This window comes from Bos taurus, chromosome 1, assembly GCF_002263795.3.
Source record: "Bos taurus isolate L1 Dominette 01449 registration number 42190680 breed Hereford chromosome 1, ARS-UCD2.0, whole genome shotgun sequence".
Lineage (NCBI taxonomy): Eukaryota > Metazoa > Chordata > Mammalia > Artiodactyla > Bovidae > Bos > Bos taurus.
Window position 1 is genome coordinate 45,320,139 of NC_037328.1, and position 24,825 is coordinate 45,344,963.

The 24,825-nt window shown below is 37.3% G+C and overlaps 1 protein-coding gene across 8 annotated transcripts in view; it reads right to left on the reverse strand.

Moving 5' to 3' along the window:
- ABI3BP (ABI family member 3 binding protein) overlaps positions 1-24,825 on the reverse strand; it is a 288,504-nt gene that overhangs the window by 131,474 nt on the left and 132,205 nt on the right. For all 8 annotated transcript variants that reach the window (XM_059890043.1, XM_059890042.1, XM_059890036.1 and 5 more), the window contains exons 7-18: positions 24,571-24,619; positions 23,559-23,630; positions 22,929-23,021; positions 15,162-15,239; positions 13,195-13,269; positions 12,372-12,446; positions 11,409-11,480; positions 10,858-10,932; positions 2,963-3,028; positions 1,758-1,832; positions 1,139-1,213; positions 136-210 (exon numbers count right to left, since the gene is read on the reverse strand). In XM_059890043.1, the coding sequence (XP_059746026.1) occupies positions 136-210; positions 1,139-1,213; positions 1,758-1,832; positions 2,963-3,028; positions 10,858-10,932; positions 11,409-11,480; positions 12,372-12,446; positions 13,195-13,269; positions 15,162-15,239; positions 22,929-23,021; positions 23,559-23,630; positions 24,571-24,619 (880 nt within the window). The remainder of the gene's footprint in view (positions 1-135; positions 211-1,138; positions 1,214-1,757; positions 1,833-2,962; positions 3,029-10,857; positions 10,933-11,408; positions 11,481-12,371; positions 12,447-13,194; positions 13,270-15,161; positions 15,240-22,928; positions 23,022-23,558; positions 23,631-24,570; positions 24,620-24,825) is intronic.

Here is a 24,825-nt window from a genome sequence, read left to right on the forward strand (position 1 = left end):
ATTATTCATCTTCAGTTAATTCCAAATTTTATAGAGCATCTTTCAGCTACAGAATCTTTTCTCTTTGTAATAAGTACATGGACACTATCTACTTGGAATTAAATATCCTGAAAGGTTAAATAGACAGTTATTTACCAGCTTTGGTTCTTGGTGTTTTGGGCCTGAGGCGTCGTTTAGGTGTAGAAGGGACAGATGTAGTTTGCAGGGGAGCTGAAAGAAGATTTAATATAGCTTTGGTAAATGATATTTCCCAGGGGTCAATGAGATTGTAACTGTAAACTTACAAACTTCTTGAGGGGAAGAACTGCTTTCTATTTCTTTGTATCCCTAGAATGCCCAGCACAGGTGTTCAATAAGAACTGACTGAGCCAAAAGAAATTAAATGTCTATATGAGAAGATACATTTTTCAGTTAAGTGTACTGGAAAGGGAGGACCCTTGAAGGATTTAAGTACACAAGGTACAGTTAATTACTCAAAAGATGATTTATCCAACAGCATGGGAGAAGCACAGATATTTGAGATTTAGAGAATGGAACATTCAGAACTCTTTAATTCTATAGCTCCCTACTAATGTCACCAGGAGTTAAAGAACTTCATTATTTCAGTAATTTTCTATTATAGACTGAAAGGTATTTTACTCTCTTTTACTCATCTTTCTTCATCATATCCAGGATTGTAGAGCCCACTTGGTGCTCCTTAGACTATTTTGAGAAAAGTAGTCTGATCAAGTGGTATCTAATATGCTAATTGAAGGGAACATATTTTAAAATAATTATCATCTATAATTTTGCTGCTATTGTCTGGTTTCTAAATTGGAAAGAACTATAGAAAGGGAGTCATCCTTCAAAATAATATATGCAAAGACAGAACTGTTACATCATACACCTGAAACTAACATAATGTTATATATTAATTTTACCCCAATTAAAAAATAGATACCAGGATTATGGAAATTCTTCAAGAATTATCAGAAAACTAAGAATTACAGATAACCCAGTTCTTTGAAGAGTTTCATCGTAGAGAATGAAGGGAAATGTTTACTACTGAAAATATTCTGAGAAGGCCAGCGTGACTTCTGTTTTTTGTCTCTTCATCTGTTCTTTCAAAGTACATAACTATACAGAGGTCATTAATTACCAGGTGTTGTAGGCTGCATTTCAGGACTGGTAAAGATTTCCAGTTTTTGAGAAATAAATGGTGTTTCACTCGGAGCTGAAAACACAAACACCCCATCCCACCACGTAATTCCAGTTAAAATGAGGTATTTTAAGAGCTTCAACATGCTTTTAGGTGGTGATACAAAGCACATGCTAAATGGACATAATGAAGGATGAAAAATGCACGTTGTCTTGGAAAGCTACTGGATGAAATGACAGTTTAAAGTGGGGAAAAGGTCAGGATGAAATCGTTCAGTAGCTGACTCCAGGCAGACTGAGCGCACGGAAGAGAGGTGATATAGGCCACAAACATATGAGATGGATGATGATGAAGATGTCCATGCAATTTTCAAAGCTTTTCATTCCTTAAAGGATGGAAAAAATATCATTCATTACAGTTCAAAAATGAGAGAGAGAGAGAGCCTCAAATGGAACATAAGATGCCTGCATTGTAGGGAAAAATATATATTATATTCAGAAAAAGGAAAGAAATAAATGATTAGATGTGATGGAATGAAATGGTCATTTGGAAGAAAGGCATTCACATGGATTTTCTTTTGACGGAAAACAAAGTAGAATTTTTCTGTTAAAAACATTACCCAGTGTTGCCCTTGGCTGTTCAAGAGTTCTAGAAGTTTTAGGTGGGACAGAGTCCAGAAGTAGGTCGCTTGTTGCTGTTGGAATAAATGTCAACATTTATAAAAGCAGTAGAAGGCCCCAGGAATAAAATACAAATTCCTGAGTAATAAATTATGCTCAAATGGGGGAAAATATCAAGAACACTTGAGAGATTGCTGACCAACATTTTAAAACTAGTGATTCATTAGGAGTTGAAGATGAGCTCATGTTTAAAAACATACACACTTCAAACGTTAGAAACCATGATAAAATGGTGTTTCATACATTCAACTGTTTTCAACTGTTTTTTCTGGTTCCTTCCTTCTGTTTTTTAATTGCTAGCTGAATCTGCTCATAACATTGTTTCATCTTTTAAAAATTTCTGCTGCTGTTTAAAGTTATTTGCCTGTATTTATCATGGTACCCATATATGGCTACACACACCCCCAAAAAATACCAGACATATGTCTTCGTGTGGCAGAGACCAGTGTTATTTACTTTGAATTTCCTGCAGCACCTAATTTAGTAAGTGTATAATAAAATACTTGCTAAAAGAAACCATCAGACTGAATTAAACTCACTATAGGTAGAGCAGTAAGTGAATATCAAAGTTAGACCTAACTGAACTTCTGTAGACAAATGAGTGACATGATTGCTCTAGAGCAGGATTTATCACCTTGCACTATTGCCCTTTAGGGTTGGATAATTCTGTATTGTGGGGATTTTCGTGTACATTGCAGGGGTTTAGCAGCATCCGTGGACTCTACCCACTAGATGTCAGTAACACCTTCCCCACTGGTGACAACCAAAAATACCTGTAGCCATGGCTGAATATTTCCTCAGTGGGAAAAGAGCAAAATCACCCCCTACAGGAGAACCACTACTCCAGGGAAAACTCCGAATTCTAAAACCTTTTCAGAATGATTCTGATCACGAGAGCACTAGGCTATTATTTAGTGCACCTGAGAGGCAAGCTAATCTTTCTGCATGTCCCACATATGCAGAGTTTGTTTACTGGAGGACGTGGAGACATTATCGTTCAGTAGGAGAAGTGGGTAGAATTCATCTCCCTGACAGAGACTGCCACCTTTCTCCTGTGGAGCTCTAGAGAGTAAATTTTTTCACTCTGCAAAAATTGTCAGAATACCTGGCATCCGAAAAAAAAGAATTGAGAGGCTGGGTGTACCTGTGTGGGGCTCTGATATCTCAGGCTCATCTGATGTTGTAGGGCTTGAGAAAACATCATAAGTGGCTTTTAAAAGAAGAGGTAAGACAAAAGAGAAGATGTTAATTTTGATTAATTTTAAGACTTCATGACATATTTTAATGCTGGCTGAAGGAGGACAGTTGATGTAGGTGCTAGAGCTTGGGCTGTGGGCTACTGGTCTTGTCAGTAAGATTGAAGCCATCACTAAAAGACTGGCCTCTAGTCCTTCTTGCTCTGAACTGAGTCCCTAGGGTGATGTGAGCTTAGTGCTATTTGTTTACAATGAAGCATGCCAGCTCTAAATCACATAGCTTCAAAGAGTACATACATAAATGAAATCAGATGGCAATTTTAGGAGACATTTCCAAAGAAGAACAGTCATACTGAGGAAATTTGCACAAAAACTACAGTTTAGTTTTTCTATTTAGTAAACGTTACCATCATGATGTCTGGATAGTACTTTACAGTTTGCATAGTACTTTATAGTTTGACAGCACTTTCTCATGTATCAGCTTGTTTAACTCTGTTAATATCCTTGAGAAATAGGTGAGGTAGACATTAACCCACGTTATAGTCAATGGGGTAGTAACTCCATTTTCTAGATATTAAAATTGAGATTCACTGGAGTGAAGACATTTGTTAGTGGTCAGATTCTGCATATTTCTCATTCTATTTAGCATGGGCCCACCTTCTTTCTCCTTTGGTAACCATTAGTTTCTTTTTGATTTCTGTGAGTCTATTTATGTTTTGTAAATAAATTCATTTGTATCATTTTTTATAGTCCATATACAAGGATATCATATATCTGTCTTTCTCTGTCTGATCTACTTCACTTAATATGATAATCTCCAGATTCATCTATGTTGCCACAAATGGCATTATTCCATTCTTTTTATGACTGAGTGCTATTCCATTGCATATATATAAAGACTTCTTTTTAAACATAAATTCGTATATGAAAAGCCTCATGACCTCATTAGGACAGAAATTGTGCTTGTTACACTCTTTACATACTTCAAGGTTGTACTTCCAGAGCCTTGTACACAGGAAGACTCAATGAAATTAATCTGCAAGATTTCCATTACTATGAACAAATAGCAATGAATTTAACAGTTGGGTAGTTTATGCTTTTAGTAAGGATACATGAGAATGAATGAACAGATTCTTTATTTTTAGAGCATACATATGTGTGCACACAAATCTCTTCCTCTACTATACAATTACCTTTCATATGTTTGTGTGGTCATATCCTGCCATGGAAACAGAACCCTAAACATATATATGAAGACACGGGAAAATACAACAGGCCAGCAATACGTAGCTGGATGAGAAAAGCATTTATAAGACCCACATGCAGAGTTCTGAGTACCATTTAAATAAGGACATAAAGCTCTCTTACATTTCTTAGAAAAATAAAATACCTTTCTAGCTGGCCTTTAAATTTGTGAAAATATTGCCTACAAGAAAATTCTCATGAAGCCAAACCAATGACTCTGGCTGTAAATCTCTAAGAGGCCACTGTAAATCTATAAACCATTCACCACACTTAAATTTTATTTTCCTGATCACAAAGCATCAACACCTCCACTTATTCCTATGTTTTCTCTTCCCTAGGGTTTAATCCAGTTGGGTGGGCCAGATTTACGCTCATCAACACCTCACAGGCAGACAATAAGGTGCAAATAGAGTTCAGCCTCTCTTCAACCACTGTGAGCAAACCACCTGTGGCCCAAACTTCCCACCCAGTATACCACGCCTCGAACATGCTGATTGCTTCAGCTTTCAAGTCTTTAAATAATTTTTAGAGCTTAACTGCATCCAGCAATTTACTAAAGCTCTATAATGTACTGAAAGAACGAAACACTGAAAATAGTAGTAAACTCCTAAAGGGAGTTCCCAAAGTGGATTCTAATGAAGACTGAAGTAGACTATCCTCAGTTCTGTCAAGGGAAGTCTCTAAAGATAATTGTTTATTTCTCAAGGGGAAATAATTAGGCCAGAAGGAACTGTCCTCTTAGTAATAAGTTACAGAACAGTTAAAAGGAAAAGTCAGTTTGTCTGGACATGTTGGAGGAAGAACAGGCAGGAGAATTTTCTAAGGATGCAAATAAACACAATAGGTCATCTTGGGTTATATAAAAAAGCCATTTCTTTATTTGATTAAGGTTTCAAATCCCTCCTGGTCCTAAATGATGGTCTTTTAAGGGGATGACCAAGTAAATTAAGGAGGCTTAACACTGAGAGCATTAGCAAGCCAGAAACAAAACATTGACTTCCATCCTCCTCCTCCAACCATATATGGGCTTTAGAAATCATGCATCTACTCCATCTGCAGGATAAGATATCTATCTGTCTGTCTGTCTGTGTATCTATCTCTATCTCTCCCACTTCTGATGACCATATTGCATTGGTCATGGTGTCATTTTACTCTCTGCCCTAGGCAGGGGCTGGGAGTTGATTCAGGCTTCCCATTCAACCCGATCAGTGTGGTCATGTGATATCTACCATCAGTGCCATAGGGTTAATAGGATGTCAGGCTATTTCCATGGGGTTGCAGGATCTCTTCAAAATACACTGCATATGTCCGGGTCTATTCTCCTTAGACATGTGTCCACAAAGAGTTGAACATAACTGAGCGACTGAACTGATTCTCCTTAGACGTTTTTACACAAGTGAAATGAAGACCCAAGAATCATTTGGTGTACTTCTATTCTCTCTTGCTTCTTTTCTTTCTATTAATTAAATTGGGAGTTTAGGATTAACAGATACACACTACCATATATAAAATAGGTAAACAACAAAGATCTACTGTATAGCACAGGGAACTACCCTCAGTATCTTACAGTAAACTATAGTGGAAAAGAATCTGAAAAAGAATATATATTACATATATAGAACTGAATATGTATGTATAACTGAATCAATTTCTCTACACTTGAAACTAACAACAGTGCAAATTAACTACACTTCAATAAAATGCAAAAAATTGAAAGAAAAGTACATGAAAAGAAAATGGTGATGTTGGACCATAAAGATGGCTGAGTGCTGAAGAATTGATGCTTTTGAACTGTGGTGTTGGAGAAGACTCTTGAGAGTCCCTTGGACTGCAAGGAGATCACACCAGTCCGTCCTAAAGGAAATCAGTCCTGAATATTCACTGGAAGGATTGATGCTGAAGCTGAAGCTCCAATACTTTGGCCACCTGATACAAAGAGCTGACTCACTGGAAAAGACCTTGATGCTGGGAAAGATTGAAGGCAGGAAGAGAAGGGGACAACAGAGTACAAGACGGTTGGATGGCATCACCAACTCAGTGGACATGAGTTTGAGTGAGCTCTAGGAGATGGTGAAGGACAGGGAAGCCTAGTGTGCTTCAGTCCATGTGGTTGCAAAGAGTTGGACATGATTGAGCAACTGAACAAAATTCCCTTTGCTTCCAGGGACTTCTGGAAGATTGATATGATGGTGTATGTACAACCCTTTGAATCTCTTAGGCAAATACAAACACAAATAAAACTGTTACGCAAATACAAAATCATATTATTCCAGTGAAGAAGTACTCCAACAAGCATGTACACATCCATGCAGATCCACAACTCATCGAGGGGTAAAGGTACTGAGAGCTTTTCCAGAACTCACTCTATAGTAATAGAAATCATAGTCAACTGGCCACTTTCCAATAGAACATAAGACCAATTCTATTGCATCATCAGAGAGATTGACTTTTCTAAATGATTGTTACAAGCACTTAAGTATTTCTAAAATGTAGCCAACTTTTTTATAATACAGAATTTATACATAATTTTACATTTTGGCATATAGTGAAAGAGCAGATCTTTATAATTTCCTTTTTGTATTTTAAGAAAAGTTGGATTTGCCAAGGAAGTCAAAATCAATCAACCCTACTTAAACATATTTTAGAGGAGGTTTAAACAAAATAAAATTCCAAATAATGAGATCACAAAATGCTGTGCTAATGAAGCATTGGGGCCAATAGGCTAAAAGTAGGGAAGAATACGTTTGATGACTGCACTTCTCAGATTTCCTAGGACAGTCCAAATTCCAAATACCCTGTCCCACTCTTGCCATCAACTATTGAAATGATTTCAATATTCAACATGCAAGTTAGAATTTCCATATAGGTTTTTATAGCCAAAAGTAATATAGAAATCTTTATGAGAGCATGCATTTGGATCATTTGATACAGAGTATGAAATAAATGTGGAAAACAAATCTAGCAAATTCTGAAGCAAAATGAATTTCACAAACGGAATTGATAAATGTTTAATGGTTGATGAAGAGACAAGCAGCCTCTGGCATCCAAGTGCTGGCCAGGCACTCACAGCTTGGCTGTGGTGTTTGCCTACTGGACATCAACAGCTGAGAACACCAGTATCAGACAAGTCCACCTGGTGACCAAGATGGACCAAGGCAAAAACAAGACCATTCTGTAACTGTGTGGAACACAAAGGTAAGGGCACAAAAATTACTGTCCTCACATCCTGGCTAATATCTTTATCAATCACAACTGTAGTCTCACTCCTCTTTTCTTGCCTTATAGTTAAGAATTATTAAAATTTTCTATCACAGATTCCTCCCATTTTCAGCCAATATCAAGTTCAGAGCAAAGCTTCACTTCCTTAAACCCTCCCCAGAATTACCTAACACAAGACTAAATCCCGTAAGACATCCTTCCCAACATCCTCTTACTAAGAGATCCACAGTTCCTCATGGCCTACAATCTCATTGTTACAATAAGTGAATAAACTTAACTTTGTTCAAATATAGCTGAAGGTAACTGACAGAGTAAACACAGATGCATTGTATTTCAACATAGAAAATAAAATGTGTTCATTTCACAGTAATAATATGATTAATATCAGCTGAAATATGTAATTTATTCAAAAGAAATAACAACTAAAAACAAGACAAATGTTTTTATGTACCAGCATTCAAGTACTATCTCTGCCTCTCTCTCTCTTCTTAATTCTCAACTAATTGCATTAGGAAGCCATGTGAGTAACTGGAAAATACAATAATCATATATGTTGAAACTAAACAGGAAATAGAAACAGTGCATGTATAAATTCACAAAATCAATGAAGAAACAAAGGCTGAAATGAATGAAAGGATTGTGTGAATATATCAACTTTTTAAATCAGAAGTAACACATATTATAATCTGAAATGGAACATGTTAGGAATATCCCACGGAACACCTAAACAAGAGGTAGATGTGAGCGTTAAAAGCCTTAGCAGAAACAAGAAATACTTAACCACCCACTTTGAGAAATCAACTTTACATTGATTTCTCTGGCCCACTGTCCTGTGATTGACCACATTTGATGCTTCTTATCTGCATCATGTGAAATATTACAGACTACAGTGAAAAGGTAGTGCTTCTTCAACTTTACAAATCACCTGGAGATCTTGTTAAACAGCAGATTTTGATTCATTAGATTTGAAGTAGAGCCCAAGACTCAGCCTTTCTAACAAGTTCCCTGGTGATGTCAATGCTGCCTGTCCAAACATCACACCAAGTAGCCCAGACATAACCATTCAATATTCCAAGGGCAGACTAGGGAGTTTCTGTGGCTGATTCTTATGCCTGCAACCATATCTACTGAACCCTTACAGCCCATGACCAGCTCCAGCACTTCATCTAGACACAGCTGGCAGTTGACGGTTTTTGAAAGTTCTCTGGCACTAAGGTGGACCTGGCAGGAGTGAGGCAGCTGAATAATAAACTGCTTCCTGCTGCATTAGCCTCTATTCATAATCCACCAGGGCAAAACCAGAATTAAAGGAACCTTTCTTTTATTGGGATTTCCAGTCTCATCTATCTGTATCCTTTTTGTAACTTCACAATCTTCACCTCCCAGCATATTCTCTCTATTCCCCAAAGCTCACTTCAATTCAGGCTTTATATATAATTCATATCCTAGGCATTAAAATCACAGAAGGGGTTTCCTGGAGGTTTTAGTCAGTTTGCTCTTAAATAATCATAGACACCAAAAATCTAGAAGCTGGTCAAGAGAAGCCCAGGAAAATCTATGTCCCTATGTTTATAACCTAAAAGTTAAGAGATAAAAGGGACCTAAGTAGTATATTAGTTCAGTGGGCCCTAACAGTCCTCGGTTTGGTAGATGTGATGCTTGTATAGGATGGGGGATTGGGGTGGCAGGCGGGGGAGGGGGGGGTCAGGTAAGCTCTGCCATAATGGAGCAGATAAACCAGCACACATGCCCACAGATAAGCCTTGTTCCACAGTCAGTGCTGTGGTAGAGTATGAAACTCCACCCGATTTTGTACTCAGTGACCCAGGTTCTGAAGGTAGTCTTGCACCAACAGTCAGTAATTGCAGTAGAATTTTAAGGGCAGGACATGGGGAATTAAGGCTTGCTACTGCTAAGTCGCTTCAGTCGTGTCCGACTCTGTGCGACCCCATAGACGGCAGCCCACCAGGCTCCTCTGTCCCTGGGATTCTCCAGGCAAGAACACTGGAGTGGGTTGCCATTTCCTTCTCCAATGCATGAAAGTGAAAAGTGAAAGTGAAGTCGTTCAGTCGTGCCTGACTCTTAGTGACCCCATGGACTGCAACCTACCAGGCTTCTCTGTCCATGGGATTTTCCAGGCAAGAGTACTGGAGTGGGTTGCCATTGCCTTCTCCAGAATTAAGGCTTAGAAAGACCCAGTTTAAGGCTTCTCTAGATTGGCTGACAACAACAGCCAACTTACAGATGTTTTCCCACTTGAGAAAACCAGGGGAGACTAACAGACACACTGAGTTCATTTGATGCCATCTTTGTATCTTTTGCTAAGATCTGAACCCATTACGCTCAACAGAGAAAGATAATTTGACTAAGATCTATGTGTCCATGAGCCCATGCTCATCCTTCCTCAAACCAGCCATACGCTGAACTCCTTTCTGAAGAATAACACAGAATGGTGGTGTGTTTAATGTCATTACATGAATGTCTAACTACATTACATGCTAGTTATAGGTGCTAAAAGAATCACAACCAGAAGGTTCACAAAGTTAAAAATAAATGAAACAAAAATCATGGAAGTAATCACACAAAGTGGTTTATGAGGTCTTCTTACAATTCTCACATGCTAAATAATTTCTTTGGTTGACTGCTAGACTTCAAAGAAAAGATATAAAGGTAAAAATTTTTGAGGAAAAAAATATATTTTTTGAAAAGGAAAGCTATTTCCCTCAATCAATTTTAGTGTTAGAACACAAGAATTCTCAGGAGAAAAAAGCCAATTGCTACAGTTTACAAAAGAGTGAACTAAGATCCAGAAAAGTAGAGAAAAATAGCTAAAATATGTGGTTGGTAGTAAAACCAGAACTGGAACCAAGGTCCAGAATTAGTGTTAAGACCTGTGGTCTCTCCTCTAAATTACAATATGTTTACAGATTTTAGGACTCAGTAATAATATCTTACATGTAGTAAACTCTCAAATGTTCATTGAATATTTTATTGAAAAGAAGCAAATACCTACCTGCAAGGGAAATAGTAAATTCATATTGTTAAATAAGACTACCATAGAGCTTATTTTTGTTACTGTTCTCATGTCACAAAAGAGATCTCTAGAAATTCAATGAGTCAACTTGCAGTTCATCTTCTAGCCAGACTTCTAACTGTATATCCAGACATTAAAACACAGATCTTTAGAACAAATGCAAAAACATTTTGCTTTTGTATTGAGAAAAATGAAATTAATCTAAGCACCAAGAATAGATTATAGCTTTACCATTTACTACAAATATATGGATAATCAATTAAAGAACCTATAGAAATAAAAATAAGAGAAGTTATTCAATACTGTTGCTCCAATCTATTAAAAAAAAAAAAAGAAAGTAATTACCAGTTTGAGGCAGTAGAATTTTGGAATCTTCAGATATTTTACTTGTAGGCACAATCCCTGGCTTTTCACTTGAAGCTACAGCAAAAAAAGAAATGGAATTCACTGAGAATTTTTTTTTTTTTTGAGAGGATAGAGAGACAGAAATAGATTGCCCGTGTTGTTAAATGGCTACCAGTAGCCTGAAATAAAAAAACACACATTGATCCAACTAAACATCATTATATACCAAGAAGAAATCAATACACTACACGCATTCAGAGAGCATTTGAACAGGGACTAGATGGAGACCAGAGTTTGGTGTCATACTCTTAATGTTTCTGAGGACAGAAAACTAACAAAATTGGCTCTCTGGAATGGACAGACTAATAATTGTTACTGAATTTGTAGAAAACTCAATCAGAGAAAAAAAAAGTCAACCAGCTGTTTGGCTGAGTCAGACTGAAATCATCAGCTCATTGAGGTTTGCACAGCTAGGATCCCGTAAACGTGTCCTACAGAATTAAGCAGTCACCACCCACAACGGAACAGCAGATTCAAGGCACGGTTATTACCCAAGGCGCCCCCAGGTTTCTCAAAAGGGAAAGGTGTTTTTGCCTGAGGAAATTCTGGAAGCCTTTTCGGAGCTGCAACAAAATACACAAGAGATGTTATGACTTGAAGTGCAAGTAAGAGAAAGGTTTTTAAAATCTCAAGCTTGCAGAAACAAAAACAAACACAAAAATGAAAATTACTCAGGAAAAGTAAGGGACTGTTAGTAGTACACATTTTTACTCCTGTGTTTCAATGATGGATGATTTAAGACAGCTTCTTTTTTCTATTTTTTATAATCAAACTAAATTTAAGGAGTTTGGGTTCTTCTTCTCACCTTTATTAAACTAGTATTCTAATTTTTTCAGCAATATATATATGTGCTCTCAGATATATTTTGTTTAAATTCAAATCAAGCATATCTGAACTAGACAATGTTCCTCCAATAGCTTTTAAAAACAAAATTGCAGTAATTACATGTCTTTATGCTTAAGTTTCCCCAACAACTTCCTTGATATCACATTCAAATTCTAAGAAGCAATCTATAGAAATATCATAAATATATCTTCTCTTTCAAGAGAAACAGTTGAGTAAAAAGCTATTTTGGAAAAATAAAGAAAATAATTTATGTACAGTTTAAAAATAAAATAAAATTTTAAAAAAATATAAAAAAAAGAAAGAAAATAATTTATTCAGTGACAATGATTTTGAATTAAAAGAGTCAAATATAATATCAAAATATGACTACTCCCAAGGAAAACAACCACAGGATTTATATACAGGATGACTAGTTAGTATCCTAAATTATAAAATAAAGAATTTATAGCATCTAAGGGCCTGGCATTCAGGCATTTATTGTTCTATAAGCCACGTGTCCCTTCTTTTCTGTGAGGAGATAAATTTGAATGAGTTAGCCTAAGGGTTTCTTTCAGGCATGCATAAAATTTCCAAGGAAATAATAAGCTGTAGTGTTTACTAATTTTTACCTAGAGTGCTCAGTGGCAATTCAAATCTAGGTATTAAAATAGTTTGTGATGTTCCGGGGGTCCTTCCCCTGAGAACTGCAATAAAGAAGAATTCAGTTAGAAACACCCTGAATCAGGATTTGACACTGTGACTTAACTGTATCGTGTGAGGCATGCTCATAATGGAGGGTACATGGGAAGCTGAAACCTTCCATGGAAATAGCTGGCTTCCCCTGGAAAGTTTTTACACAGTTGTATTAATTTGAAGGTCTACCTTCGAATGACCATGGTGTGATATGGAAGATCAACATCACAAGGACAGAACAATATATATACATGCTGCTCCTTTTTAAAATGATTTTTAAGGAGAAGAGAATAAAGCAACTTAGATTCTCTCAAGCCAATAAACAGCTAACTTACATGACATGAAATTCTTAGTAAAAAGCATTACACTTTTGAGTAGTCTCCTTAAGTTTACTATACATAAGCCTAGGAAAAGCCAACTAAAATGGGAAGCACAGACACAGTCACGACTCTCACCCCTCCAAGCTTTGTGGATTAGAGGGCTGGCATTCTGGTTTTCTATGCCTCCCAAGAGGCTGGTAAAAAGGGTGTGCAGTTAGCATCTAACATCCAGAGCTGCCTAAAATATTAGTCACCAGGATCAAGGCATGTTGTTAACTCTTTAAGGGAACTGATCCAAGAAACAGGAAGATGAACTACTCCCTGTAAGGGAGGAAAGAAAGTGGGGAGGATGGGAAGCCAAGACACTGAGGTTATTTTTCTATGAGGGTTGGGGTGGTTTTTGTTTTTAAAGAAAAAAAGAAAAACTTCTGAGAATTACCCAGTGTTGTTTCTGAAATGTCTAATGCACTAGACACAGTGGGCTTAGTGGTTCTTGGAACTGATTCAGGAGTCACTGGAAGGGAAAAAAGATGACTTTACAAATTAAGATAAAATGAAACAACTCAGGACCATAGGGTACTGCTGTTGCCCTTTAGAATTAGAACTGACAGGTATACAGACCAATTCTTTTCAAGTTAATTATGGTAAGGGCTCCCTGGCTTGGCCCAGTGTCTGAACTGACACCTCCTTCCAACTATTCCCTTCTGGGTTTGTCCACTCTCCAGGTATTTCAAAAGGCACATGGAATTGACCCTCATGGAATCACTTAACAGATTATTCATAATTTCTTGTGTGTTTTTTTCTCTTTATCTCCAGAACTTAGCACAAACTCTGGAGAATAATAAGCAAGCACATGATAAATATTTATTAAATGAGTTAATAAATGGGCAGCTAAAAGAATGACCCAGGGCAAAAAGATTTATTTAGAACTATTACATTATAGGAATTCTCTTTTCCAAACTGCAGTGAACATGCAAAGCTTAGAAGTGGGTTGAAATTATAAGGATTCAAGTGCTAAGTCACAGTTATTTCAAGTGCTAGATCAAAGGTAAAGATGACCCTCAGGTAAATAGTTTTTAAGAAATAAGAACCAGGATCACTGAAATCTGGCATGAATTGTGAGCTACACAATTCCAGAATTTTGTAGGGTAAGGATATGAAATAAACACAATAACAGTGAATAATAAATTACGAAGTTTGTCTAAGCATTTCTGAAGTGGAAAGTCCCGAGGAAGTTTTGGCAGAGAACTAAGAAATCTATAGACGCCCTCATCATATACTATGCCAAGAGAAGAAGTATGATTGGGAAAAGTCGACAGAATCTCCACTGGGTCATGCCTATCCTTTTTTTTTTTTTTTTTGTATTTACCAATTAGACTGAAGTCAGAAAACTACCTAGGAATTTCATTCAAATGGATTACTCCAGCATCAGATTATACCTTTCCTCCAATTTCTATGAAGGTAGGGAGGGGATGGAAGGTCCTTCTCTCACCTTCAGTCAGGACCAAATACTTCTTACTCTGTCAGAAATATGTCTACTTGAATAGGTTTATTGAAATCAGGTCATTTTATTTCCCCACCAATCTTTATCTTCTCTGTACAAGTTATGAGTCAGAGTTTAGTACAAGGTATGTATCACTGATTTTTCAATTTACAGCAGTTTTATGGATGAAAAACTCACTTTAGATTGGAGTTACTTTGCTAAATGAAGATTTAGGGGAATCCTTGCTAGGTATTTGTTTCACAGAGTCCTGAATGAGGTGGTACTGCTCTGGCAAAGACTCTGTAGTTCAGAGAATAATGTTTTCCTGATGGGCTGGACTTGGGCAGTTTGTTCACAGAAAATTGCTGAATGTTTGTTAGTAATGGTTGATAAACTGGGGAAAATGCACACTGAATTTATTCTTCAAAGGATTTTTAAAATGAACTATTATGTATTTTCTTCATGAAGGTCGTTAATCTTCAACAGCCATTTACTAAATTATTCCAGGGTACTTTCATAGATCAAAGTATGGATAATGGTATTTTTTTAAACCAATCACTTGTGAAAGTAAAGAACTGAAAAATGCTCTCATGTCTTCTTATAAATGGAAAGCACCAAAATCATGGTATTACATCTTAGTATAAAAATATTTCAGAACGTTGAGGTAACAATTTTCACCTGGAGTGAATAATGCAGTTCTACGTTATAGATCAGTTATATAATTCAATTGCTCATTTTGCATCTGTTGTTTTCCCAAACATTAAAGACCCAGAGTCTCCTATTGTTGTATGCTTATGATCAAAATAAACTTCCTACTGGCTCTTCACTGAAAAAAAAAAAAATACAGGCTTATCAATCACTTAATATTTGAAAAAATATATTATGTATTTTCTCAAAGTTAATAAACATAGGGATCTCATTACCTGTTATGGGCAGTGCTGGAATTTTTTCTACCTCTGGTGTTTTAGATTCAGCAGGCAATGCCAAGGTTTCATTCTTAGCTAAAAAATCAGAGAACAAACAATTTACCTCACTTCCTCATAACAGTGTCCAAATATAATTCCCTCAAAATAATCAACCAACAGACTATTTCAAGACTATTCTGCTAGTATCCCTTCCCACCAGGCAGTCAATACAATTACTGTGCATTTCTACCAGTGATTAGTATTAGTAGTGACAGCCTTCAGAATTCCTTCTCATTAACCCTAGGTAATACTTTAAGATCTAAGTTGGCACTAGAAGGAAGAAAAAAAATGACAACCCAGTACTTGGCTAGCTCTCAAGTCATTCTGATTCACAAACAGAGTTTCTTGAAGACATAGGTTGTATAGCAAAATGCTCCCTGGAATTTTATACTCAATTACTCCTAATTTAAAAAAAAAATTTTTTTTTTAATGGAAAAGAAATTATCCATTATTATATATGGTAAAAATGTAATAGGTTATGGCAATACAGTTTTAGAAAAACATAAATAATGTACATAGGAAACTAAGATATTTGAAGATATTTATGGTTAAAAAATTACAAAAGGTTATTTATTTGAGCCACATATCAACATAGATATTTTCTTTGGGTCTGTGTGGGAATTCAGTGTAAAAAAATGGAATCTGTTTTTCTTTTCTTTCCTCTTCTGACAACTATTCAGGAAACTTCTAAAATTCAGGTATTATTCTTCAACGAAAGTACATTTCTGTGCCAGAGCTACCCAATGATTAAGACATTCTCCGTTTCAAAAAATGCATGTAGGATTAACTCGATTCATCTATTTGGCACACTGAATCAATGACCTACTTACAATATTTTGAAAGTCTAGTAACATGAAAGAATTCATTTTTCTTTGAGATCCGCTGATCATGTCACCTTGAACTGATTATAATCAGATGGGATAAAATCCCATCTTAAGCCTTAAGTCTTAAGGCTATAAGGAACTCTTTGGGTTTCTCAACTTTGGCACTACTGACATTTGTGACTGTATATTTTCTTTTCTTTTTTTTATTATGGGGGCCTTTCGTGTGAAATGTAGGATATTCAACAGTATTTCTGGGCTTTATGCACTGGATTCCACAGCTGGACAACCAAAATACCTCTACCGTGCTTAGCTGCTCAGTGTCTTGACTCTCTGCAACCCCAAGGACTGTAACCCACCAGGCTCCTCTGTCCGTGGGGATTCTCTAGGCAAGAATACTAAGGTCGGGTACCAGGCCCTCCTCCAGGGGATCTTCCCAACCCAACCCAGGGATTTAACCAGGTCTCCTGCATTGCAGGCATATTCTTTACCATCTGTGCTACCAGGGAAGTCCAAGAATACTGGAGTGGGTAGCCAATCCCTTCTCCAGGGGAACTTTCTGACCCAGAAATCGAACCAGGGTCTCCTGCACTGCAGGAGGATTCTTCTCCATCTGAGCTACCCGAGAAGCCCAAAAATGTCTCTGCTGCTGCTGCTGCTAAGTTGCTTCAGTTGTGTCTGACTCAGTGTGACCCCATAGATGGCAGCCCACCAGGCTCCGCCGTCCCTGGGATTCTCCAGGCAAGAACATTGGAGTCGGTTGCCATTTCCTTCTCCAATGCATGAAAGTGAAAAGTGAAAGCGAAGCCGCTCAGTCATGTCTGACTCTTCGCGACCCCATGGACTGCAGCCTACCAAGCTCCGCCGTGGGATTTTCCAGGCAAGAGTACTGGAGTGGGTTTCCATTGCCTTCTCCGAAAAATGTCTCTAGACACTGCCAAATATCCCAGAGTGGGAAGAAGGGGAAAGTGAAAGTGAAGTCACTCAGTCATGTCTGACTCTTTGCGACCCCATGGGCTATAGCCTACCAGGCTTCTCCGACCGTGGGATTCTCCAGGCAAGAATATTGGAGTCTGGAGTCGGTTGCCAGAAGAAGGGGAGGGGGAAGATAAAATTTCCTCTGTTGAAAACTACTGATCTAATCTGTTTTCTCAAAGTTCTTTAAGGATGCAAATTTTGTAATTTCCTCCCGGAGTTACATCACTGACATAAAGATCATTTTCTTCTTTTCAGTTCACATGGGCACAAAATACTTATTTTTTGATGATCTTAAAGACAATTATAAAGTCATGCCTTTCACAAAGACCATGGAAGCAAATCAATGTTCAGTCTGTATCATGGAAGCATACAATAGATTCCTAGAGTTAATGATTTTCAGGAGTGATTTAAACTGCTAGAAACAGGCGTCACAAGTGCTAGTGTCTTCGCCTTGGCTATCCGTCAAGTGTGCATTCTCTATTTCTGTGCAGTGAAGCTGCACAACAAGTCTATACAACAGAAATGTTTAATACCATTGTTCAATTAATGCAGCAGGGCATAACAAGAAGGGACTTTTTCTGGAATAACTAGAAAATTAAACAGATTCAGCATAATTTTATGATAAATCCTTTTTTAGATTTCTAAATCTCATCAACATTTCTTTTCTGCTTCTTTTGTAGTCAGAACTTTTGTTTAGAACTGTGATTGCTGGCACAGGAAAAAACCTTCAGATTACAATTTTTAAAATTTATTTTTTAATTGAAGGAAAATTACAATGTTGTGTTTTCTGCTGTACAATGATGCAAATCAGCTATAATTACACATATATCCCCTCCCTCTTGAGTCCAAACATTGATGAGCTCTAGTTTTGTTATTTTCAGCATGTAACAAAGGAAGGTTTTTCTTTAATGTAAGATTATAAGATTAATCTTCAATGTTCTTCTTTTTTAGTGTCATCTTCTCCTTCAGGATGATTTTTGCTAATCCTTTCCTTCTTGTGTAATATCCCATGCTCTTGGTGATTCCTTAGCTAACTAGGACTATGTATTTATTTATTTTTAAAAAATTATTTATTTTAACCTCCAGATCCTAGATTTTCAGGCAATGCTCTGCTTTGTTTTAGCTCTTTATGCATGCTGTTACAGGGCAATTACATTAAACTAAAATTAGACTGTTAATGAAGAAAAATGGTTAACTTCCTTCCCAAGAGGTATTTGTATTCTCTACACATCGCTAATTCCTTACAGAGGCATGTGTGCATGTGTTCGGTCATCTCCCACTCTTTGCGACCCCATAGACTGTAGCCCACCAGGCTCCTCTGTCCATGGGATTTTCTAGGCAAGAATACCAGAGTGGGCTGCCATTTCCTCCTCCCGGGGATCTTCCCAACCCAGGGAATGAACCCGTGTCTCTTGCATCTACGGCATCGGCAGGTAGATTCTTTACCCACTGCACCACCTGGGAATATCGTATTTCTAAATATGGGGCTTCAGACATAAGAGAAATTGGTTGAAGGGAAAGATACTTGAATGGAGACTCTTTATGACTCCTATCAAGCCATGAGTATTCACCACACTATGCATGTACTACCAGCCTTGGCAACAGCAGAGTAAAAATGCCATGAGAGCATGGCCTCAAACCCAGGAAATTCCTTTTCCTCTCTGATTTTTCTGTATCTTTTTTCAACACATTTGGTTCCTTTCATTCTTGGCAACCTGTCTTGGTTTTGACAAACCGTTTTTATGTCCCTGGGGAAGTATGTATATCACTAGTTTTTATTTCTCTCATTATTCACATCATGTATTCTCAGAACAAAAGCTATTAATTTTTTGATGTCCCGTGTTGGGATCTGCTGGAATGAGGATATTATTTTTAGGATTTGCCCCTCACACAGTATGACTTTTCTGAATGACAGTGATAAATAACTTCAGGACAGTTTATTTCTCCCTCACTGGTATAAAGAAATGTTATGCTCATTCTTCAAAAAAAAAAAAAAACAGTAAATCTAAAATGTTATTTGTGAACATAGTCTAAGATGGTACATTTGATGGATTTATTGGACATTTTCAAACATATTGCCTATTAGTCTCTTCAATGTGTCAAAAATTTGCCAGGCATTAAAGATAGGTGTTTCCCTAGAAATAAGCTTTAAAAGGCATTTTCTATTTGCATAGAATTTTCTCCACTAAAATCACACTTAATCCTGAAGCCTTGGTGATTTGTATCAGAATAAAAAAAGCAAACAACAAAGCAAACCAAAAAATCAAATGTTTAATTCTCTAAATTAGAGAAAACAAAATGCTGAATTGATATTAAGGTAGCAGGTGGAAATTTGCAAAAACAAAACAAAAAAATTAGGAAATAGATATTATCAAAACTAAGAACTAAAATACCTCCCAGTTCAAAAATGACAGCAGTAGTCTGGGAAAAAATTCTGTTCATTTTCAGTCTCCTTCACAAATCCTGATTTTTGTATTTTGATGAACAGATTAGGGGCTGAATCAGTAAGAAATCAGTCAGCTCCTTCCTTTTCTTTTCCTTCTAAACAAATCTTTCCCAGGCACAGGGCTAAATACATAGGCTCTGGGCAGAGAACTGGTGAGTGCAAGAGTCCTGAGCTCTGGTTCTAAACACAGGTTCACTGAGGGAATTTATTTTGGAATCCTCTTGGCTTTAGCACAGCATTTAGAGGATGTGGAGTTGAGTCTCAGGTTTTATAGCTAATGAGGAGGTGATCAAGTCTGATGTACAAATTAAAGAAAGGAAGCCTAGAATCGCTCGTCTACATTCTTGTAAATAACTCACCATAAGACTAACAGATATGAATATTTTTACAGTAAAAATGTAAGGACTGCACAAAATCACAAAGATCTATTGGCAAATATATTTACATCTTAATAAAATGGTGATGCCGGAGAAGGCGATGGCACCCCACTCCAGTACTCTTGGCTGGAAAATCCCATGGATGGAGGAGCCTGGTAGGCTGCAGTCCATGGGGTCCCTAAAAGTCGACTTCACTTTCACTTTTCACTTCCCTGCATTGGAGAAGGAAATGGCAACCCATTCCAGTGTTCATGCCTGGAGAATCCCAGGGACGGGGGAGCCTGGTGGGCTGCCGTCTATGGGGTTGCACAGAGTTGGACACGACTGAAGTGGCTTAGCAGCAGCAAAATGGTGATGCATCAATTCTGAAAAATTTTCTAAAATTATAAGAGTAATAGTCCTTTGATTAATCCTCTCTACTCACTCAAGGCTTTGATCCTCTTTCTGCCAGGAAATTCTCAAATTATAGCTAAGGAGAACTTAAGAGTCTGTCTTTTAAAACTGTTACAGTCTGATTGCCTCACATCAAATAAGTAAATAGGTCAAACCTCAGTGAGGGAGGAGAAATTAAGTCTGAGGTCCCTGCATGTGTAGATACCATGTCTGTGTAAATCACCATCACGTCTCCTCCCCTGCCACTTGTAGTTCTGGCATCAAGTAATCTTTACTAAATATTTGCTGAAGAAACGTTGCTAAACAGGGGCTTGGACCTGTTTCAAACTTGTAATAAGTGAAGATTCACTTGTAACAAGTGCTAAAGTTCTTAGCTAGTTCAAGGAGAATATTCTACATTTTAAAGTCTTATTCAGTTTCTACTACATCCTGCCTTATTCCTCCATATTTACCAGTGGCCCAGGACATTTACCAGAGACACATTTTCCAGAGACTTTAGAGGTTCTCAAATTGTAGTTTCCGGACCAGCAGCATCAGTATCACCTGGGTTGCTGCTGCTACTGCTAAGTCGCTTCAGTCGTGTCCGACTCTGTGCGACCCCATAGACGGCAGCCCACTAGGCTCCCCCGTCCCTGGGATTCTCCAGGCAAGAACACTGGAGTGGGTTGCCATTTCCTTCTCCTATGCGTGAAAGTGAAAAGTGAAAGTGAAGTCGCTCAGTCGTGTCCAACCCTTAGCGACCCATGGACTGCAGCCTACCAGGCTCCTCCATCCATGGGATTTTCCAGGCAAGAGTACTGGAGTGGGGTGCCATTGCCTTCTCCAGTCACCTGGGTACTAGGCAGAAATGCAAATTCTCAGGTGTCACCCCAGAAACAACTGAATCATTGGTCTGAATTCTCTCTATAGCATAGGATCTCAACCTTGACGAAGTATGGTGAGTCCCAGCAGTGTAACAAATCCATCAGAGCTTCTCATGTTTCATCAGCATTGAGATCCTCTGCGATAGAGAGAATTCAGACCAATGTGATACTCAAATGCAGCAACTAGCTTAGCCCACTGGCCGCTCCAACTATTTCCTAGGTGCCCATTAAAGGAGTTTTGCTGTTTTTTTCCCCAAAATTGTTGTTTTATGTTTTTTAAACACTAAAATCATATCAGGTTTTATCTGTGCGTGTGTTAAGTCATATGAGTTGTGTCCAACTCTTTGCAACCCTATGGACTGTAGCCCACCTATGGGGCTCCTCTGTCCATGGGATTCTCCAGGCAAATATATTGGAGTGAGTTGCCATGCCCTTCACCAGGGGGTCTTCCCGACCCAGGGATCGAACCTGCATCTTTTACATCTCCTGCATTGACAGGCAGGTTCTTTACCAATAGTGCCACCTGTGAAACCCTTAGGTTCTTTCTAGAAGTAGGAAACAGGATCGATCTCAAGTAAATAGTAATTCAAACAAACCTGACCTTTACCTCAGTTCCCACTGAAAATATCTAGCAGTTCTTTGATAGTACAGCGTGATAAGTATAATTTACTATATAAATGTGTATATTTTGGATAATTGGATCAATATTCACTCTTCCTTCAAAAATATAAAGTAACTATTTCCCTATAGAATGTGATTTATTTGAATACCTCCAACACTCCATCCTATCTACTTCTTTTTCCAATTTTTTCATTATGGTGAAAGACACATAACAAAAATCCTAACCATTTTTCAAGTATACAGTTCAACAGTATTAAATACATTTGCAATGTTGTACAACTATCACCACCATCCATGTCCAGAACTCTCCTTATCTTGTAACACTGAATCTCTTCACCATTAAACATTAATTCCTCATTCTCCTCCTCCTCCAGTCTCTGGAAGCCACCATTCTACTCTCTGTTTCTATGAATCTCTCTACTCTAGGTATCTCAAATAAGGTATCTCAAATAACAGTCTTTTATCTTTTGTGACTTCTTATCACTTAGCATCATGTTCTCAAGGTCCACTTATACTATAGTAAATGTCAGAATTTCCTTCCCTTTTAAGACTGAATAATTATCCATGGTGTGTATGTGTGTGTATATATGTGTGTATATATACACACACACATACATACATATACACACCACATTTTGCTTATCCATTCATCTGTTGATGGATGCTTGAGCTGTTTCCACATTTTAGCTATTGTGAATAATGCTACTGTGAATATGAATGTACAAATATCTCTTTAAGACTGCTCCCAATCCTTTTGGTTGTATAACCAGAAGTGAAATTGCTGGGTCAGGTAGTTTGATCCTTGATGCTCAGATGGTAAAGCCTGCAATGTGGAAGACCCAGGTTCATGTTCGATCCCTGGATCAGAAAGAGCCTCTGGAGAAGGGAATGACTACTCACTCCACTATTCTTGCCTGGAGAATTCTATGGACAGAGAAGCCTGGTGGGTTACTGTCCATGGGGTCTCAAAGAGTCAGACAAAACTGAGCGACTAACACTTTTACTTTCTTTCATGGTAATTTTATTTTTAACTTTTTGAGGAATGGACATACTGTTTTCCACAGCAGTTGTACAGTCTTTTATTCCCATTCACATGCACATGCTTGTCCCTTACTTTTCCCTTCGGGATCTCCAAAGAGCTCATTGGCTAGATCCCTTGAACATCCTAGGAATATCAGTGCTAATATTGTCACTGCAATATTCACATATAAATCTTGGCCACTTACCTAACTGTGTCTTGATTGCCTCTGAAATCTCGAACATTATGGAAGTGGGAAGTTTGACGGTGGTTTCATTAAGGCCTGGGATAACAAGGTGGACTGCGAGAAAACAGATGTAGTAAAAGAAAATGCATCCTGAAACAAAGCTCAGAGAATTGGAACCATGACACTTAGAGCTTATTTTGCTTAGTCAATTTCAACCCAAACTTTAAAAATCTGGGAAAAAATATGACAGTAAATTTTAAACATAATCTTTATTCATATTCAGAAGTGAACAACCAAAATAATGTGACTTAATCCACAGACTTAAAAATCGTAGAATGGCTCCTTAAGATTAAAAACACCGTTACTAATAATAACTTTTAAGAGAGTTCTTCAATATGACAAAGACTCTCTCACAATACCAACAGGTAGGCAGGTAGGAGGGGAGCCAATAGGTACAGGCTAGAGTTGTTTCCCTAACACTCCTGGATCCTAGCCTGGAATGGAAACAAGCCAGGATGCTAAACAATGAAAGGAAATGAACCAACATCGATTTAACAGACCTGCACACAGTGCAAAATTCTATAACAGCCTTGTTATCAAAATAAGAGCCTGATTTGCTTAACGTAGATGTAGATTTCAAGGCAGACTCACCCAGTATTGTTCCTCCATAGGGGGTCTTATCTGGAGATTTAGTTGAGGCCCTGTGTGTAACATTCTGAATCACTGTTGAAAGACCAAAAGATAATAGTGTGAATGGGAAAAAAAAAAAAAAATACAGTCAAGAAGCAGAATGAAGCTAATAACGTAAAGCCATCTGCAGTGGAGAAATCTGATCCTTTTTTAATTTAATAGAAAGGAACTAACTGCGATGGCTATACAACCAATGAAAGAGCTAGAAGGCACATCCTAACACCGATGCCTTTAAGTAGAGAAAGTGTTCCATTCTAATTAGCTTAAAATTTCCTTTCTCAGCTCCACTCCCTGCAGCCTACCCAAGTTAAATAACTTGCACAAAATGAGGCAATGACATACTCAGTAAATAAAATGAATTAGAAAATGTATACCCTCAAAGCAAAGATTCTATGGATAAGTCCAATACTAACTGACCCCATTTTGAAAATACACTTGAGGCATTGTGTTTTCTTAAAAATGAATTAGTATTTTAGGTGCCCAATCTCTTCCACCACAAAACTTTCTGGAAATAATTGAGTCTTAAATAATTTGAAAAACTGAAAGTCAAAACAAAAATGACTAGATGCTGAAATAAGACATAACTCTTGAGACCTGGATTTCTTTACAGTCCTTAAAGTGAGCTCTAAATCATAGTTATCATTTCATTAATCAACATATCCTATTAATGACTTCCTACATCTAAACGATCTTAATCCTGAAGAAACCCACATATATTTAATTGGTTTTTTTAAATTTAATACTTGTTAGGGTTGTTCTTTCTCCAGATGTTCAACCAATATGCCTTGCCAAGACTTGGCCTATTTGTAGAGTCAAAATTATCTGTTAACTTCTAATTTACTAGAGCAATTATTTTTCAAAAAAATAAGCATAAATATATATTTTTAAAATATGTGCTATGTTTAATTATCTCAGTTTAAAAAGCATATTAAAATAGTTGTAAGCATATATCCAGAGCAGACATGCAAATTACCTTGCTTGATGATTGTTACTGGGATTAGCTTTCTTGGGACATATGCTGGCTGAAAAGAGGAAGAGATACAGCTTTTGAGTTATGGTTAACTTAAAAAATAATTTTAAAACTGGAAGTAGTCCTTTCTTGCCTTCTATGAAGCTCTCCATGACACTGGTTTAACGGTTGCTGGAAAGATCTTTAGTACATATATCTGCCTCTGTTTTATTGCTTTCATTAGTTTTTTCCCATAAATGTCCAAAGATTTGACAGAAG